Genomic DNA, 21287 nt, shown 5'->3' on the forward strand with positions numbered 1-21287 from the left:
TATGATTTTAGCAATTTTGTTGATAAAGTTTTAGCATTGCTCAGCATTCATGGTTAGTTAATAATTTTAAAAAGCGATTTGAAACATTAAAGATATAACACAGGCTTAGTACATTTTAAAAACAATTAACCAAGTAAATGTTTTAAATTAGAATTGTTTCAAGATTGCCAAGAAAAAATTCTTCCCAAAACCACTGTTATAAAATATTTCATCTAATTATGAGAGATGCCATAAAGTGAAGTCCAAACAAACTAATAAATCCTCAGAAAATTTCTCACTTTGATCTTCTGGAGAGGGAGGGCAGGGGTTTCTTCAGGGTTTATAATAACAATGTCATTTGTCATAGGGAATCATATTTTATAATTTCACGGGAGAGTAGGAGAAGAGGGGTGCATGGTATGAGGAAGAGGGTTATATTCACAATTAGAACTGTGAAATGCTAAACTCTATTATGAAGACAAATAGGAAAGTACAACTTCATTGTTGAAAACAATTTCTCTCCTATCAGTCCAAGGATTCGTGCATCAATATTGTAGATGAACTGTTAATTACAAAATCAATTAAAAATTATTTCTAAAAACAGTCACGCGTCCCTGGCTCTCATGGGGGCAATTTGGGCAGAAGGTCTCATCTCACTAGGACCGCGCCAAATCACAAAGTCGTCATCCACAAGTAAGCAAAAGCAATCTGGTTTTTCATTTTTCAGCGCGGCTGAGCCCAGCCTGAGATTGATCGTCACATATGGCCCCAGAAAACAAACTGTCAATACCTTGAATGCTGCAGAATTTGAACAAATAGCCGTCCGCCCATTCAAGCCACTCATTGCATCCCATTTAACAGATTTTATTGACAGTTTCCTTCTTGTAATTAAAGGGAAAACTACTGGCCGGCAACCAAGATAAAGTTCAAAGATAGGGTCAAAACAAAAGCAGATGGAGGGGCACGGTGTGACTGTCAATGGTACCTAGCATCAGAGCATGTTATTGACACACAGGTATCTAATGATCGGCACATCATTAAGGAGGGATCTATCCTGAACTTTATGCAAATGCTAAAAGAGACTTAAGACCATAATAAAGCATTAAGAGAGGCACAAAGGGAAAAACAACAAAGCACCAACGATTTTTACTTATCAGAGGTTGCTCTCTATTTTAGCACCTTTCAGTTCAAATGTACGGAACAGTTTTTCCCGTAATTCTTAACCCTTACTGCATAGGCAGAATTTGACTTCGACTTCTAAAGAACTCTGGAATGTAAGAAAATAGTAATCTTTGATAACCCAAACTCAAAGCAACATGAAATATATTTTCCCAATTGCATAATTTGCGTTTTTGAGGGAAAAATGGTTTGTGTGTATCAATTCCCTTGTTTTAACTTAGGTGTAAAAGACAATGGAGCTAATTTTGTCCCGGGAGTGTCCACTTATGCTATTCCTACAGAAGCTTTTGCTTTGCTATGATTCAAATTAGTAGATGCATTAGTTGATAAAAGTTTCAAAGCATTCAATAAGCAAGTCAAATGAAACTAATTCAAGTATATTTTTCCTATTTCTAACTTCCCACTAGAAAGTGATACTGGTTATAATTTTTATAATTTTGCTGACTCATACAAAATTTACAGACTAGGTCTAGCAAATCCCTAAAGAAGGTAAGGAGAGGGATAAAACTGACATATAATAAAATATAACAATGACCATGTCGATATGCCAACCTGAATTAGCAAGAGCTATAGCTTTGAGGGTGACAAATTCTTCTTTCTCCAGCTTCATGCTCTTGTATTTCTTTACCAGCTGCAGGATAGCATTATTTAGATCAAGAAGGCCTGCTAATTTGGACTGGTCTTCGTCCATTATATAATCGTCTGCATAGACAAGTTCATCCTCAAAGGAAAGAGATCGGTATACGACACCAAGGATCAAAATTTCCATCCAAGCACTCTGCAGAAGGCTCATCTGGTCCGCCAGGGACAGCGTGGAGAAGCCTGCATGGAAAAATGGGCAGATCAAGTTACTTTAAAGCCATAATTTCATAATGCAACATTAGTTTCATATGGTAGCCGGCTTCTGCATCACTGCTCAAAATTATGCTGAGCTTTGATTAGAAGCTCTTAAAATTTTCCCTGAATCACTCTGCAAACAGCAAAATGAAAGTCACAAACCAGCTTTTTCAATTTGTGAGTATTTTCTATAAGCTTTATAGACACAGCTTAGGGGAATATAATAGAAATGTAGTTTTCTTTCATTTGAGAAGAAAATACCATGAAATTTTTATACTTGATTTCTGGTGCAAGTCATCTATCTCATCTCTAAAAACTACTATTGATAAACAGAATGAAAGTTAAAAAAAAAAAGCTAAAAAACAAAGGTAAACAAACAATTTAGGCCACAGAGCTCAGCACACCATGGAAACATTTCTATATGATATTAATAGTTACAAACACAATGGATAATGAGTTACAACTAGGGAAGCTTTCTTGATTGGCTATTTCCCCCCACTGATATTTAATATGAATTTCCTTTAAAATTAGTGATAATTGGCATAAAAGAAAGTGGAATACTTAGCAGCCTGGCCTCCTCACCAAATAGAAAAGCCCCATTCACTATTGTTATTAAGATCCAGATATTTAAAAAATTAAATATAAATGTAGCAGGGTTTGGTGCCAAGGAGTCAGATTCTGAATGTAAATATTGGCTCCAATTAGCTACTGGCTCTTTCACCCTAAGCAAGACAAATTAACTTGTATCTTAAATTTTGTATTTGGGAAATATAAAATATCACCTACCTAAACATTAAGTTTAACATGCAATTAATTAAGTGCTGTATTATTAATATGTTATTTTTATCTGACTTATCTAGCTGATCAATTCTTTTCTGCAAATCTGGGATGCATTCACACATGCACATTTAAAGTCCTTTCTGAGCTGGAGAAAACATATGCAAAAAAATTAAAACAAAAATGTTCAATAGAGAAAGATGAAGCAGTGCAATTGAGGCTACTTGGGAGTGAAGATGTATATTTATATGTCAGAGAGACTAGATCTGTATTCTAAAGTGAAGATACTTGATGATCAGATGCTTTTCCCAAGTCCTAAAAAGCAAATGCTACTTAAAACTTCACTTTTATTTCCAAGTATATACCTAAGACTTCTAACGGTAACCCCCCACCCCATGGTTTCTGAGGAGAGTGTTGCCATCATTTAAGGTCCTGCCACCAGTAATTCTACAGGAAAGGAGGATCATTTTTAATAATGCAATTTAAGACATCTATTTTTGCTCCCTTTCTAGACATTATTTCCCACATCATAAATACCCACTGATGCCCAGCCTTTTTAGGCTGCTGCTGATGGTCACTGTTGCTGTCCTTTTCATTCATATCAAATTGTGCATATCCCATATGATACTAGAAACTGCAGCACGGTAAAGAAAAGGAAATGATTTCCTGACCTATTGGTGAAAACTAGTGGTTTGCCATTTGGTACCATTAATTATAAGCGCTTAATAAAATCATCAGACGGGACGAGTCAAGCTTTTCTTAAGGGAGTCTTTAGGGCATATTTAAAAAATGCATTTCTTTCATTGTTTATTAAGGTGCTTACACATTATGTGACAGGATTTCTTTTGGACTGGCTGTGTAAGTCTTTTTTCTTATTCTGTTTTTGTCATTGCATTTGGGGTTAAATTAATAAATATCCTTTTAGAGATATAATAGAGGATAACATTTTAAACAGTGATTCAACAGAGAAAGTATTTAACCTGAATAGGTTTGGCTGCAGGTGATTTTAATTTTAACAATGTTATATTCACAATAAACAGAAAACCACACTGCTCTTTTTTCTATCCCCTTCCAAGGAAAAAAGGTGAAATGTAAATCCAAATATCTACCTCAAGAAAACATACTAAGTAGGAATTTCTTGTGTAAATTAAAAGATCAAAAAATCATCTAGAAAGTTATGAGCAAAAAAGGAATGCATCTTTTCAATTGGCCGGAGTTTTCTTGTTCCTTTTCATGCTCCCAAGCCGCAGTTTTTCTGCAGCAGCAGATGGACAGAGCGTGTAGCCTGCAGCACCTTCCTGTGACAGCCCTATTCTCCCTCCCAGACACTGCTGTTAGTAAATAGATTTACACATTCTCCAATCTCCACACATCTTTCTGCCGAATAATTAAAAGCAGGATGATTAGTTTATTGAGTGGAAGGAGGAACTTTTTTATTGAGGTCCATCCACGATTTTATCAGGGCCAGCACTTTTACGGTTGTCAGGGGGGTGCAGGCATCCAATTTTTCTTATCTGCCTGATTAATACAAACGCTGTTTCAGGACGCATTAATTAACAGATACAAATCTACGTTCTCATGGAAGGATCAATACGGAGAAGAAAAGAGGCATCAATGTGAATTTAGTGCTGATGATGGAGAAGGCACGCTATCGACATTTACGTGCACGGAAACTTTAAAGTTGCACCAGGCCCCCTTTGTCCCTGTGATTTACAAATTAACAATGTTCCAGCCATAACAACATTTCACACATTGCTTTGGGGTTTAATTAAGCAAAAAAATAAAATTTCATTTTTAAAGTTGATCCTGCAATTTGTTCTATATTGATGCCTCTGTGTGTGTGTATGTGTGTGTGTGTGTGTGTGTGTGTGTGTGTGTGTGTGTGTGTGTGTGTGTGTGTGTTTATCCCTCCTGTATAACTTTTTTCTTTTGCTTTTCTATGAAATAAAGAGAAATAAGGAAAAAAGGTGAAGAAAAGCCTCTTTTTTTTTTTTTTGTCACGGAGCATGAAGAGATGGATATAGCACAAAAGGTTTGACAAGTTTGCTTGCTTGATAACCTCAAGTATATTTCAGCTGATTAAAGGAAGTATAATTTTTGCAAATCCATGGGAAAAAGAACAATCCATGCTTTCAAAAATAAAAGTCTGAACTTCTATCTTTTCTTGGTCTAGAAATTACTGTCTCATTTTAACCCTTTCCTACCACATCACCGAAATCTGGAAGCTAGTACAAAGCACTCTCCTGCCCAAATTCCTGAGCAGCAGTTAGACGGACTTGTTAGGAGATAGTCATGTTCACCTGGTCACTAAGGAGGCCAAATACATAACAGAGATTTTATCTATCTTAATTCCATAAAATTATTTTACCTCTCCTTTAGGAGTGCTAGCTATATTGCACATACATAAAAACACATGGATAAAATAACGTTTTTATCAATAGACCTGAGCACTGTATAAAATTGTAAATAAAGCCTAAATGAAAATGCATGTTTTAATAAGCTGAGTCTAAGAAATTTTCTTAAAACATAATTGCTCTATTGGCTTACACATGCTCATATCCAAATGATAATTACTTGTTTGTGTTTTTATCAGGCATTTAACGGTATTTTATAGCTCTTGGCCTATAAGTTAGAGGTCTTCATCATCTGTGATATTTAGCTATCTTTGGAGGGAAACCTCCTTCCCAAGTGAAATAAAATATGCTTTGCAGTTGTCCCGTGTGAACTTCATGTTTTGTACATCCTGGGATCTTAATCTTTGGCATGTGACAGGTTATAGTTTTAAATGTTCAGCCGTATTATAGCTTTTTAAAATACACTGATACCATGGCACATTTTTTCTTCCCCAGCTACAGCCCATTCCGTGCATATCACTGACAACTCGGATCTCTCTTCATCTCTGTCCCAGAGTCAGTGCCATTTAATGTATCTCAGGCATTCTGCTAGCAGAATGACTCTCTACCTTGACCCACAGTTAAATAGCATGTTTATCTGCAATGCAGTGTGCTCCAAATAAACCAGATGACAGTTGGGAATATCATCATTTGGAAGGATTGAAAAGCTTCTCGAGAGGCAGGTACCCCTGAGGTAATAGGCTTGAAGAAAGCATGTTTTGTGCCAGCGTCTTGCCTTCTTCTACTGGAAACTTCGGAGGTTGACAGTGGTGCCATGGGCACTCATCAAGCACTCTTTTTTTAGCCTGGCAAACTGATGCACTTTGCAGTCAACTTACAAAAAAGGCTAAGCATTTGAAAGTGTGAAGGGCAAAAAATATCTGACGGCTAGTCTTCAAAAATACACTTTCATTTCAGAAAGCATAAATGTTTATTTCCTGAACAAAGTGTTGACAGAAATAGGCTGCAGCGCAGGCATTTGGGTTTAACCCCTGCTAGGCATTTTCTTCTCGGCTGCTCTCTTGAAATAGAGAGCAAGCATTTTAAATCTTCAGGGCGTCTGTTAATATCAGTGAATCATGGCATTGAATTGCCTGATCACAGTTTTTGAACTGTAGTTTTTCTGTTCCACAAAAAAAAATAAAATAAAATAACATTTTTCAACAAATAGCATCTCATGCTAGAATTTTAATTATGCCATAATGACTCACTGAGATCACAAACGAAGTTCATTTTGAGAAGCTGATTGAGCAACGTGTCATAAGCTAGATTTTCTCTCCCATACAAATAAACCTAATGTTTACAGGAAACAGAGAAGAAAAGAGTAACAGTGGCACTAACATTTGTTAGTGCTACCAATAGACACACAGATGCATAACCCTTGTTAGAGATCAACTTATTTTGTATTTTTAAGCCAGATGTTCTTGTCACATATGGGGCAGACATACCACTTTGTCCTATGATTCACAAAACACACAGCTCAGAGGCTTCTTGGAAACTTATATATATATATATACACACACACACACACACACACACACACACACACACACACACATATATATATATGTCTCTTACAGGAGACTTTACATATATATCTACACTTTTTTTCATAAACTGGAACTCAGTAGGAGCTAAACAGCTACAGATGGTTAACTGCTGAAGTGAAAGCTGGAACATCTACATGGTGCTATCAGAAGCATTTTATTTAAAATTTTTCTTTAAAAGGGATAATTATATTGTTTGTACTTAAACTTTAGATACAATACCTATACTATTCTTTGAATCTTTACTCTTTTGAGCTGACCATGATTCAGATTTTACTAATTTAGACATAATCACAATTGGGTGGAATGTAAGAATAATTGACAAAAATGGAAAATAGCTCCCTTGCTAACTAATCATTTGTTTCAACATTTGTTGATTCCATAAGAAATCTGTTTCTTGTGCTCTGTTTCTATACTTTAAGTAGGCTTCACGTAAATTTTATGGAACTATTATTTTTAAATAGTGGTTAAACAAGACAAGTACAAATTCCTAAAATCTAAAAGGGAAGACCCAAGTTTTAATACAATTTTATATATAATGGCAGAATTGACCACCTTCTATAAAACTGAGCAAATGATCTAAGTAGTTGTGAGAAATTAAAGGAGAGGAGAACAGAAATGCAAAGGTAATACCTAGCAGTCCAAAACAGAATTATCACTGTTAACTGAATTTACGGGTGCAATTGACCACTGACCACTCATGCTGATTATATAAACAACCAAATGAGTTTGCAATTAGCCCAATCACAGGAACAGAAATGGAAAACATGTCCCCATAGCAGTGGTGTAATGCTTTCTTTGGCAATTATTCCTGGTTTTCCAGTCCAGCGTGCTAGAAAAATTTGAAATATAATAGCAGCTAAGAAAAAATACTACAAGTGGCAATACAGGAAAAACTCAAAATGATGACAATAGTTTTTGTTTTGTTTTTTTCCTGTGAGTGGGTGGTTTTTTTTTTTTTTTTTTTTTTTTTTTGAGGCGGAGTTTCACTCTTGTTACCCAGGCTGGAGTGCAATGGCGCGATCTCGGCTCACCGCAACCTCCGCCTCCTGGGTTCAGGCAATTCTCCTGCCTCAGCCTCCTGAGTAGCTGGGATTACAGGCACGCGCCACCATGCCCAGCTAATTTTTTGTATTTTTAGTAGAAACGGGGTTTCACCATGTTGACCAGGATGGTCTCGATCTCTTGACCTCGTGATCCACCCGCCTCGGCCTCCCAAAGTGCTGGGATTACAGGCTTGAGCCACCGCGCCCGGCCAAGTGGGTGGTTTTTTTAACAACTGCCAACCTACTTTCAAAAGTACTAGAGACAGGGCCGATGAATGCCTCCTAAGAACGTAAAGACATCTACATGGAGTGTATAGCTCCTCTTTGGAAGTCCTTACTTGCCCTTACTTATCTACTACTTCTGAATGACTGGAGAGGATCTGAAATAATTCCCTTAGCTTTTCCCAAACTCCCTCTTACTTGACCTCAACTTTACTACTTCTGACCTTTCATCTAAGCCAAGAAGAAAGAAAAATGGTTGGGGGACATGAGGGAAGCATAGGCTGAGCTGCCTTAATGAGGGAAATCTAATGGCTTTCTTTTCCTACAACCTGTATTTTTTACTAGCTGAAAATAAGTTCTGCCTGGAAAGCTCTCCTTTTTGATGTGACTGAAATTTGTTTGACCATGAAGAAAAAAGGAAAGCAATGCCATATAATATACGGCTCTAAAAAATATTTTTTAAATGGCATTTTCAGTCTCACTTTGGGATTAGATGTATACCGAATAGAGAAAAACACCATTTGGAAGCCACACTTCTGATTTGAAAGAAAAAGGATCTATGCTTGAATCCGACTTGCTTTACTAATGCACTGGTAGAACCAGGCCAAGCAGTATCCATAGAAAACCAGTCCCACTTGGGAATCAGATATGTAAACATTATCCTCTTTAGGAAATTCCCAAGGGGTCCACATCAAATTTGGTCTAATAGTTTAAAAATCAAGCCTCCAAAATAAACACATACATGTGCTACCTTGGACTTTGGAGAAGGCTGACATTTCCACAAGCTTTTAAAGAGTCTGTGGGAAACATTTAGCAACAAATACACGTCAGATAAAGGTTTATAGCCATGAAGTGACAGCTGAGGGGAGAGGATAGAGAGGGGAACTATGACTTTGAGGTCTAGAGACCTGACTACAACCATTGGTATTAACTTAGCCCCTGTGATGAGCTGACTTGTGCCATCCCAACCAGAAGATGTTGGAGTCCTAACCTCCAGGACCTGGGAATGTGACCTTATTTGGAAACAGGGTCTTTGTAGATGATCCCATTAAGATGAGGTCTTTAAGGTGGGCTCTAATGTAATATGACTGTATCTTCATAAAAAGGGGATATTTGGACACAGAGATGGACATGTGCAGAGGGAAGATGATGTCAGGACACGGGGAGAATGCCACCTACAAGACAAGGGATTCTTGAGGCCACCAGAAGCTAGGAGAGACAGGAGAGAAGCATGGAACAGATTTGCCTGCAGAGTCTGCAGAAGGAACCCAAACCTCCTGCCACCTGCTCTTGGGTTTCCAATCTCCAGAGGTGTGAGCCAATAAATTTCTGTGGTTCAATCCACCCAGTTTTTGGTATTTTGTTTTAGCTGCCTTAGCAAACTAATACAGACCCACAGATGACCTTATCTGTCTATTGCAAACTGTAGACTACACACTGCTGATGAATCTTCCAGTTCCAATAGTTTCTAATTCAGAATAACAAACAGAGCTACTTTCATGAAGCACAAGGCTGTCTGGGTAATGGTGAGCACCTCAGACAAAGGCCATGGACTGGGAGTAAATAGACCTAGAATTGGGTGCCACCTCTGCCACCAAGGAACTGTGGGACTCTGAGGAATGACTCAACTTTGCTGGTTCCTACTTTCATCTGTAAAATTAGAAAATAGAAAAAGTATTTCTGAAGGTTTATGCCAACTCTAAATTATTAGGCTTCCAATGGTTCTACAGTAACAAAATTCAAATCAACTAATATTTAGAGCATCTATTATAAGTGAAGCCCTATGCTCAGTACCATTGGAATATGCAAAATGAATATGATGTAATCCTTGTCATCTAAGATTTTATAGCAAAGTGGATAACACCATAACAACCAAAAAAAAAAAAAAAAAAAAAGTAAGGATGGATCCAAGTACATATCTATGCAGAAAAGGAGAGATTGGTGCTTGGTTGTACACATCCTCCTAAATGTATCCATATCCATCACTTTCTCTCCTCCCTCTACCCCAATTTTGGTTAGGCCTTCATCATCTTTTCAGGGTAAATTTTAACAGCCTCCTTACCAAAATCCTTTTATATCTGGTATTGCTTACTCCCATCCTACCCACGGCTAGTCAAGCAATCTTTAAAATATGAAACCTACGTAATCCACTGATCAAAATGCTTTCTTGGTTTCCATATCTCCTACAAGATAAAACAGAAACTCTCTGGCAGAATATAGGATTTCTTTCACTGTTTGTTCCTTTTTTCCTTTCCTGCCATATTTCCTAAAAAAATCTTGCCCTAGTAACTCCTCTGTGGATGGCCTAACATGTGAAGTGAGCTCATTTTCCTAATCCTAATGTCAAAACCCATAGCTCCACTACTTCCCTAAGCACTGCCATCCACCTGCCGCCTCACCCTTGGCCCTTCATTGATTTATCACCAAGTTTTTCTCTTATACTTGTGAAATCATTCTCAGATACACACACTTTTTTCCATTCTCATTGCCATGATCGTTGTCACTGGGTAGCATCTAAGGGCACTTTTAAGATATAAAAGTGAAGATGAAGGTGAAGGCATAAGCAGGAGACACACCGCTGAGTGTAAGTGACACCTGAAGAAAGGGAGCACATGTGAAAGTCTGCTGCTTGATGGGTAGATCTCTATCCTCTGGACCGTGGTTTGCCATGTGCTAGATAAGCTCTTCAGGGTGGAGATCTCTGATTTGCCTCCTGCTATATCTCCAGCTCCTCAAGCTGTGCATTTCACATAGCAGGCACTCAATAAATATGCGCTAAATGAATGAATACATAATTCCTCAACAGCTCATTGACTGGCTTTCAAAAAGATGAGAGGTTAGGAAAGAAAAGGTCATTCCAGAAACCAGATCCCTCCCCCACAGAAAATATATCAACATATAACAAAAAGTGGTGCCTAATGCTCTTTCATTAATTCAATGAATGTTCATTAAGGTACTGATTTCGTGTAAAGCTCATTGCTTATAAGTGCCTATACAGTATATAGGATTTTTATTTGGAGCCACTTAGACTCTGACAAAGTCCTGCCTAAATTTATTAACCTCAGCCAAGTCCTCTTTAATTTATAAGTAAAGTTGATGTTTCAATCATATGGACTAGCTGCTTCTCTTACATATAGAAGTAATCCCTCACAATAGACTTCATGAAAATGTCACAATTACTTTTTTGTTATTTATAAGTACTGTCATTAATTTCTCCACCTATCCTAGTTGTATAATTATTTTGACAATATACACATTTATATTCTGTAGCGTGGATTTTAAACCTCTGAAATACTAACCTAGTCAAGGCATAGATGAAAACAATGCCCATGGCTTCTTTCTACTTGCAGGAATAAAATATTGTGTGCCTACTTTTTTAACAAAAATGTTTAGGTGATTCCAACTTAATTTTTGTCAAGCCCAAGAAAGAGCTCCTCCTGAGAACATTTTCCACACTAAAAACAGTTGCGAGTACATTAAGAAATCCTGAGTTTTTATCATCATGGGCTGCTGCTCTCTGAATCAAAAACAGCAAAGAGGAGAGAAGGCAATAAACATGCAAACATATGGCATCTCCCTCCGAGTCCAGTCTAGAACAATGGATCCTCACTAGGTAAACACTCACTTGTCAGAAGTACTTGCAACACTACAGTCATGGCAGCACCAAGGGAGTAAGGGCCCTTCCTATTTTAAAGCAGCAGATCAGACAGTTACAAACAACAAAGAGGGTTCTTGTCTGTTATGTCCTTTCACTGTGTCTGTACACCCAGGCGTTAATGCAGTCTAAATGCCGTTTAGACATGTTTGGAGTTTATCAAACTAGTTTGTGTATCCATTCTTACATAATAATTTTGAAGAGGGACCGTTTCTACCTGCTGTGGGAACCAGTATAACTATAGATAGCTCTATGCAAATAATCTGGGCAAGTCAAGCAGAATCTATTTAAATCTGAAAGAAATCAGGTAGGACCTTGAGGAAAGCAGGAACCAAAAATATTTTTTAATAGGTCAGAACCAGGATCATATTGTTTTGGAAAAACTTTGTTTTTCCATTGACTGTTAGCTGAGAGTTTGGATTCATGACAAAATTATATCAATTGAAAGTTATATTTTCTCATTTAAAATAGAGATGATAAACACAAGCAGATGAATTTGGTGAATGTAAATTTTAGGATCAAAAATGTGCTTTTTCAGTCATGCAAAATTTTAATTGACCAATATGTTATTGATAGAGCATGTCATTTGTCAGGCTTCAAAAAGAGATCAGCATGCCTCTAAAACTCTTTAAAACTGTGGCCAGGCACGGTGGCTCACGCCTATAATCCTAGCACTTTGGGAGGCCGAGGTGGGTGGATCACCTGAGGGCAGGAGTTCAAGACCAGCCTGGCCATCATGGTGAAACCCCGTCTTAAAAAAAAACTGTCAGGGAGGCAATCCCAACTGTAATTTTTGGTTTACTTTTTTTAAACAACAAATGATTGGCACTTCTGCCTTCCTTTCTACTTTTTTCCTTTCTGTTTGTAACCCAAAAATATATTTCAAATATAAAATTTTTATGAATTTTTATTTTGCCACACATGAAGTTAATGAAATATTCTTAAAAGAACTGCTTTTCTTGGGAATATTCCACAATTAAAGGGAATTTATAATTAGTGACTTAGTTGGCCAGGCGTGGTGGCTTATGTCTGTAATCCCAGCACTTTGGGAGGCCAACGTAGGCAGATCACTTGAGGTCAGGAGCTCGAGACCAGCCTGGCCAACATGGTAAATCCCCATCTCTATTAAATATTTTTTAAAAATTAGCTGGACATAGTAGCATGTGTCTGTAGTCCCAGCTACTCAGGAGGCTGAGGCAGGAGGGTCGTTTGAACACAGGAGGCAGAGGTTGCAGTGAGCTGAGATTGCACCACCACACTCCAGCCTGGGTAACAGAACAAGATGCCATCACACACACACACACACACAAAATAATAGTAACTGCTATGGCTGCTTCATTTCTGTTATTTGTAATCCAACATTAGAGTCTAATATTCTAAGAACCTTTTAAAAAGCACATTCTATACACTGAATAAATTAGAAATAAGCTGTAGTGAATTAGACAGATTAAACTATAGATATATTAAGGTCTACCTATTATCTATCTATCTCTCTATCTTTACTGATGTAGTACAAAAGACAAAATTAGAAGGAAAAGAGAAGTGCTCATGCACCCCAATCTGATTTTGGATTAAACACTGCCTATTCAAGTAAGATGAAATTTCAGAGTTTCTCCTAATAACACTTGCATTAATGAAGGTAGAGTTGCTGACTTTAAGGCTCAGGGTATCTTGTCAAACAGATCTTTGTGTATCATTGTGAAGGCCACACCCACACACATTAAGGCACAGAATGACATAGGCATTGTGAGAACCTGGTTCATTTCAGATGAGTTAATCTAAAAATTTGAAAATTTTAAGCTTCCACATACAAAAGAAAGTTGTGATCGTCTTGTGTACTTGAACTGAAATGACCAAGAATCAACTCTAGCTGGGATCTCTAAAAAACAAATCACTTATAATTTCTATATGGCCTTTAAAAACATACCTTCAAATCCTTTCAGAGTTACCTAATTGGCCCCTTGATATAGAAATACAAATTCCAATGAAAACACTAATTTTCATAGACGTAGTGTTTGTGGATTAACACTGTTATTTCTCCTTGTCTTACTTTCACAAGTTACAAGTAAAGCAGAAAAAAATGAAAATCCTTTAGGTGTGCTTTTCTCAATTTTCCTAAAATAGAAAGAAACTATAACTCAGTGTCTCTAACATATGCCCTAGAAGGAGGAGAGGCAGACAAAAAAAAAAAAAAAAAAAAAAAAACAGGAGGTCTTCTGTATAAATGGAAGTTAAAGGATTTACAGCATAGGCCATTAAAAACAAAGTGCCATATGTATTCATGAAAGAATGTAGAAGAAATATGTTATCCATGAGATGCATGTCACAGATAGGAAATTATAGCACACTGACCCTGAAACACTACATTCAAATAATATTAGAAATCCTCACTACTGATGCTTGAAGACCTAGGCATAATTTGTGTTCTGGACAGCATGGAAAAACAGCTTATCTGAATTTCTAGCTCTGAGAGTTCGGTTTAAAGTCAGGCTCCCACACTATTTTTCTCTGTGGCTAATGAAGATCTGTTTGTGAGTATTTACTCCCAAGTTCGCGGCTGGTGTTTGCTGGCTCAAGCAGAGCTAAGTCATTATGGCTTGGCATAGGTTCCACTGGGGAGGCGACCAGTTATCTTCTCATTGACAATTGAGGCAACCCCTTCGATTCCTCTCAGCCCTCCCTTCTTCCTGTCTCCACTATCCCCCGTTTGGATGACTGGCCAAGTTAAAATGAAACAAAACAAAAACATCAAACAACACAGCTCTCAGAATTCCTCAACCACATGAATGCGGAATCGTTATCAGTGGTGAAAAGCTGCTGGTCATATATATTTACTATGGATATATGATATACAAACCAAACCTGTGCCTCTTATAATTCTTTCTGAGAAGATCCTCCATTCGCAAGTAGAATGGAGGAGGCAAATGCAGCTGCAGTTAAAAGCTCTCATGCTGTAATTCTTCTCCTCCCCAAATGAACAAGAGCACCCACAGCAGTGCCTCGCAGCTTTCCCACTTTGATCTGTGGGACAGTGCATTTACCTTTGTATCCCACCTCTCTCCTAGGCTGTGACCATTTCCTTTCATGTCACTGAAACCGCGCAAAAAAACCCAGGAAATCCTAGAAGTTTTTAGATCAGGTTGATTCAAGGAAACATGTGAAGGAAAATACAAAGGTTCCCATATTCGGAAGTTGCCCCGATTCCTAACTAGATTTGAGTAGCATGAAGACTACCTCTGGAGGCAGGCTCTTCTGTCTGCAAATGTCCAAAATGAAAGAGGGGAAAAAAAAAGAGAGAAAAAAAAAAAAAAGCTGCCTGATTCTAATACACCTAATTAGCCATCGGCAGACTCTTAATTGCATACATTAGGATGATTCCATAGTGGAGATTAATTCTAAATATACCCAAGCAGCTGGTTAAGATGCCATGGATTACAGTGTGGACTGTACTTTTCCACTTAATTAGATATCAAAATTAAGCAGCAACAAGCATTTTGACATAACGGGGATCAAGCCGCTGCTTGGTATCCCAGAGCTGCACTAAAGTGACCGCTAAACAGAGCCGCACAGATGGAGAGATATTAAATGCCGCACTGGAAAGTAATTTCAAATAATAAAATATCAATATTTACATTTTAATTACCCCTACTGAGAGCCGCTCTGTCATTTTCACTATTGCCGACGCAGCAAGGGGTAGTGGAATGACATTGCGGCTCTGGCTGGCAATGACTATTTTGTTTCCATTAAAGAATGACAAGTGTTTTAGAGGCAGTGACACTCGGTGTGTGAACAAGAATGACAGCAGATCAGAAAATTCCTATTAAGGGACTAAATGCCTCAACAAGAGAATTTACTCTGAGCACCCGCTCCTCCTTGAAGCACATAATCCTTTCCTAAATTTTCTGCTGAAAGTTTATTATTGGGGAGGCCCAAGGGAAGTTTTAGTCTCCCATGAAATATTTAGATCCGTAAAACATTTTATGATGATTGTCAATTTAAAAACAATAATACTTGACGGGAACAAATATCCAGGAGTTATGTGTAAATCACAATGAGGTTGGAGAGTTTCTTTTTTTTATATTCTCTCATTTAAATTGACAATACCACGGGTGATATTTCCTGGAAGTATATCTGTTTCTTAGTACATGGATCAAAGCTTGGGATACAGCTTAGAATAATTACAATAAAAATATTGGACTTGTTTTCACTATTTTTCTTTAGCATTTTATTGTACCTGACTAGCTCAATTATAATTTCCTTAACATAGAAAATAAAGTTGAGGATGAATTATAATTTGTATGTGTAAATGTAAATGCACATCTGTGTGTATAAACACTATATACTTTAGTTTCCATTATTATTTAAATGTAGCAAATTCCTAGTGGCTCCTACAGGCCCTCACCAAATTTAATTACTCTTTATGGGGTGTGAAGATGAGATTATGAAAAAAAAAATAAAAGGTATATATTAGATGTGACATGCTGCATTTGCAGGATAATAAATGAAAACGGTAAAGTCTTCCTTTGGGGATGACTGTCAAAACTGTAGAGATCTTGAAAGAATTTTAATGCCTCAAGATATGAGAGAGTATATAAGAAAAACTCCTTGGTCAGTATACTATAGTAGGCAGCTAACCCTATCTCAGAGCCTGCATTTATTTAATGTGTAGAGATGAACAACCATAAATGTGATAAATGGCTACAGCAGGAGGCTGAATAGAATTTTTCAAAGAAAAGAAAAGGGAAGTCGGGGAGTTCTAGAGATCCTTAGCAGTCTCTTTTACTCCCATTCCTTTTCAAGCATCAGTTTTGAAGTTGAAATAAAAACTTGATAATAGGCATGGTATACTAACGTGTGCTCCCTAACTAGGGGATGTTCCTCTTAACAGAAAATAAAAGTGCATTGGAAAGTATGTCCTAAGCCTTCCTAATGCTTTTAGGACAAGACAGATCCCCATTTCTCAGCTACTAGCATCTTTTAATTTCTGAAAGAGCCACGGTTGAAAATCTTAATTAATTGTTCCATACTGCTTCAGGATCATTATGCAATGTAATAAAGGCCGTGTAATTATGAAATTTTACAGCCATTATCAAGGCTGATGGCTCGTATTTCATCCTCAGCTGGACCCAGTGGCTTTTAGGCACTCGTCTCCCCTTTGATGAACTACAGACAGATCTATCAGGCCCAAACAATATCCAGGCGAGGCAGCTATAATAGCTACCTACAGATGAAGACATAGATAAAGATAAACTATAAATCTACACACACAAATGCAGGCACATCGCCTGGGGATGACAGAGGAGAGAGGATGAGACACTTGGGAAGGTAGTTGCTCCCACGAAGGCCACCTCCTGTGCCTCTCACCCATTCACTCCAGAATGGGGTGGATTTTATAAAAGACAGCAAAACCCAAGTGAGCATCTCATTTATTCTCCGTATCTCGAAATCAAATGAGAGAAGGAAAGGGTGTCCATGAGCATTGTATTTAGTGCATTATGTAAAGGGCAGAGACTACTCAGATATCCTAACATCTATTTCAGTAGTGAAAAGAAAAAGCTAGATATATGGGGTTTTGTTCCCAGCACATAGCACTAACACAGCAATCCAAAATAAGTCCTCAGACAAATTCGGTTATGGCTCATGAACATCTCTTTCATAGATATTAACATTTTTAAAACAACAATTCAAGAACAATAAAAATCCATGCTGAAATGTAGACAGGGTAAATAACATTGTATTTATACATAACCAAAACGTTTGTAGTTCGCATGTATTGACTCATTTTGGAATGTAGGAATTCATGTAGCCTAAGAACTGATGCAACTCTTCTGCTTCACATATTTCCGACATATCTCTTTTGGTGAATTAAGCATTTCCATAAGTTATTTTAAACATAAATGTAAGGCAGTCATCTAGGAGGTTCATTTGACAACCATAGGAGTACACTCCAGGGAACATCTGGTTCAACTCTGCCTTTGGGTTGTGGCAACATCATGGAGTTGATGTCTTTGGTCCTTATAATGGCATCAGCCTCATGATGGCTCCTTTCATGAATCTGACCAGATAGCTTTTCTGCAATGTGGCTTATCCCAAAGAAAAAGCCGATCAATGGGTCAATCCAATTCAGCCTGCAACCTGAAATGATGCACTATGCAGAGAAGGCAAGAAAAGTATCAGGATGTATGAAGGCTGAGTGTGGGGTTGGTGACTGACAGAGAGTTAGGGTGTATGTGTGTATATAAGAGGCAAGGGGGTACATATACAAAAGGATGTCATATTGGTTTAAGTGACATCAAGTCTCCAGAAAGCACAGCTTGAGACTGTTCACTGAAAGTATGGATTAAGAGTGAGAGAAACTGACTTCAGTGCAATCTTAGCTACTAACTAGCTATGTAACCTTGAGCCAGTCACTGAATTGCTCAATTTTTTCATCTGCCAAATAAGGTTGCTAGACTGAGTGATGCTCTCTCTGGTCTATGGTATGCCCCAGACTGAATCTTCCATTGAAATTCTTTGGTGTTCTTCAGTATGGGCTGGGAAAGCATGGATCCAAAACAAGCCTTTCCTACGTGAATGGTCAGTCTCCCCACCCGAATCAAGGCTGATTGTATTTCATTCTGCAAATGTGATCTCACCTTCCATATTTTAGATAAATGAAAGACACCAGATATAAATACCTTTGACCTATTTCCCTTCTCATCTGTACCAGGACTAATTCTTAACACCTTCCCAACTATCTCTAAGTTAAAGAGATTGCTCCTCCTTACCAAGGAAGGCCTTTCCTATGTCCTCAATCCCATGTGCTCTGGACACGTTGAAAATTTTGCTCCATCAATTTCTGCTCAGCCCCTCTCCATTTCTTTTTCTTTTCTTTCTTTCTTTTTTTTGTGATGGAGTCTTGCTCTGCCAGGGTGGAATGCACTGGCACAATCTCAGCTCACTGCAACCTCCACCTCCTGGGTTCAAGCAATTCCCCCTCCTCTGCCTCCTAAGTAGCTGAGACTACACGCAAGTGCCACCACACCCAGCCTCTTCTCCATTTCTTATACCTATTAATCTCTCCTTCTCCTCAAGTTCCATTCCTTCATCCCTCTATTCTGATAAAATCTTTCTTCAGTACTGGCTCCTCCTCAATAGCTAGCTCTGTAACTCTGTCTGTACACCCATCTGTATGTCTGTCTGTCTTTCCATCTTTATTCACTGCATCCCTTCACTACTAAAATTACTAAAATTCCTGACACAATGGTGTATATGCACTTTCTCACTAAATTCATCTTCATTCCACTAGAGTCTGGATTGCATCTCAATTCTATCATACTGTAATCAGTAATGACCTAACTGCCCAATCCCATGACCTGTTCAGATCCGATTTGATCTCTCTGGATTATTTTGTCCAGACTGACCCCTCTCTTACTTCCTGAAGCTCTTTCCTCCTTTTGCATGTACAAGATACCTATCTCTTGGTCTTTTTTTTTTTTTTTTTATACCAATCCTTTTCAGGTAATACTTTAAATAATTCTGTGCTCACTTCTTCTCTCCTTCCTCTACCTGCCCTTTCATTTCTGTGGATGTAACAAAACTATATCACCAGTACCCGCTTCTCTCCAAAGGGCTAGACCTTATATTTCTGGTTGTCTACAGGTCATTCCCATCAAAATGTCTCATAGGAGACTCATATCAAAATATCTAAAATTGAACTCATTTTCCTCCCACACTTAGAGCACTGTTAAATACTAAAACAGAGTTGAAATTTGGGAGTTAGTTATGTTTTGACTTCTATGTCCAGTTTTCCCTATGAGCTATCTCTTATTTCCAAATCTTATTTCTAGTCCCACTGTCTGGTTCAGTTCGTCATCGTCTTCCACCTGAACTAAGTCAATAGCCTCCCAACTTACGATTTCCCTGACTCAAGTCTCTTTTCTTCTAGATCTTTATTAATCAGGGGTCACCTCTCCCCTTTTGTGATGGTTTCTCCCATTGTCAGGGCCCAATTTAGTTTTCTTTCTTCATTTTTAGGTAAGAATAACGATAATGATGACGATTATTACTATAAAAATGTGTAAAATTCACTGAGGGCTCACTAAATTCCAGTCACCATGCTAGCACTTCCATTTATCATGAGCTAGGCATTATGAATGCAATAAAAGAAAAATATGGAATCTCTGGGGCTTTACATTCAAGGGGAGGGGAGGAATAAATACAAATATAGGAGGCAGTGATATAATACTGCAATAAAGAAACATGTACACAAAACTATGAGGGAAAATGGGCCCTGAGGATGGGGCATGGGGAAGGAGGAGCTGCTGTTGTAAGCAGAGGGAGAGAGGGTCCAGGGAAGCCTCACTGATAACCAAGGTTTGAGCAGAGATCTCAAGGAGGTGAGAGAACAAGTCCTGCATCTATCATGGTGCTATAGACTGGTGGTTTATATCCCTCTAAAATTCTGACATTGAAATGCTATCTCCCGAAGCCATGACATTAGGAAGAAGGGTGTCTGGGAGGTGATTAGATCATGAAGGTGAAAAGAGTCCTCATTAATGAAATTAGTGCCCTTATAAAAGAGACCAGAGAGCTCCTTTCTACTCTGCTCCATGAGAGGGCTTGGTGAGAAGAGAGCCGTCTATGAAACAGAATAGGGGCCCTCACCAGACACTGAATCTGCCAGCACCTTGATCTTAGACTTCCTAGCCTCCAGAACCATAAGAAATGCATTTCTGTTGTATACAAGCCACCCAGTCTATGGTAGTTTTGTCATAACAGCCCAAACGGACCAGAATACCAGAGCTTTCAGGCAGAGGAAATGGCAAAGACGGATATACTAAAGGAACCTTCTTGTTCTTGTTCAGAGAATTTTGCAGAGGCCAGTGAAGCTGGAGAGTAGCAGGAGATGCTGTGGACTGGGGAATGGGGCAGGCATGTCGCAAAGGCTTTGCCACTTGTGCCAACTTTAGCAGCTTTTACTTTAAGTGAGATAGGAAGTCACTGGGGGCTTTGAGCAAAGAGGAGACAGGAACTGATTTGTATTTTAAAAGTTGACTGGGTATGGGATAGGAGTAAGGCAGTCAAAGCCATTTCATTCTCACTGAAACCTTATGGAGCATACATTATTCTCTTTGCCACTTTACATTTGAGGAAAGTGAGGTACAAACCCACTTCAAGTCACCTGACTAAAATTATTAGAGGTATGATTTGCACCAATGCCATTTGAGAACTTAGAATTTAACCACCACGCAGCACTGTCTGTCTTCCTATGTTCCGCCTATCAGTTTTCCTTTCCCAAACAAGCCATGCTGTTTTGTACTTCTGTGCATGGGATATTTCTTCACCTTTGTGTGAAATGCCTTTTCCCTGCCTTTCTGCAGGCAAATTCCTCTTAAACGATCCAAACATATCCGAAATATTTTTCTGTAATCATTTCTTTAATGACCTCAAACATAGAGGCACTTCCTTCTCTCCTCGGCTACTTTGCCCTATTTCTATTACTGCAATGTGTTGACATTGCTGAAGTCATTATCTCTTCTATGATATTAAACCATGTATTCCTCTTCGTAATTCTAGTGCTTGGAAAATAGCTGTGTTTTTGTTTTCGTTTTTTGTTTTTGAGACACAGTTTTGCTATTGTTGCCCAGGCAATGGTGCCATCTCAGCTGCC

The 21287-nt window shown here is 38.2% G+C and overlaps 1 protein-coding gene across 12 annotated transcripts in view; it reads right to left on the reverse strand.

Moving 5' to 3' along the window:
- Positions 1-291: 291 nt before the first annotated feature.
- The window catches only part of ESRRG (estrogen related receptor gamma), a 580561-nt gene continuing 559565 nt past the window's right edge, over positions 292-21287 (reverse strand). For 11 of the 12 annotated variants that reach the window (XM_037737699.1, XM_017526299.2, XM_017526296.2 and 8 more), the window contains one exon: positions 1613-1980. In XM_037737699.1, the coding sequence (XP_037593627.1) occupies positions 1628-1980 (353 nt within the window). In that variant the 3' untranslated portion in view covers positions 1613-1627. Of the gene's footprint in view, positions 1981-21287 lie in introns of all 12 variants that reach the window. The other variant, XM_037737703.1, reaches the window with a different exon arrangement.

The sequence above is a fragment of the Cebus imitator genome, unplaced genomic scaffold (assembly GCF_001604975.1).
Source record: "Cebus imitator isolate Cc_AM_T3 unplaced genomic scaffold, Cebus_imitator-1.0 Scaffold42, whole genome shotgun sequence".
Lineage (NCBI taxonomy): Eukaryota > Metazoa > Chordata > Mammalia > Primates > Cebidae > Cebus > Cebus imitator.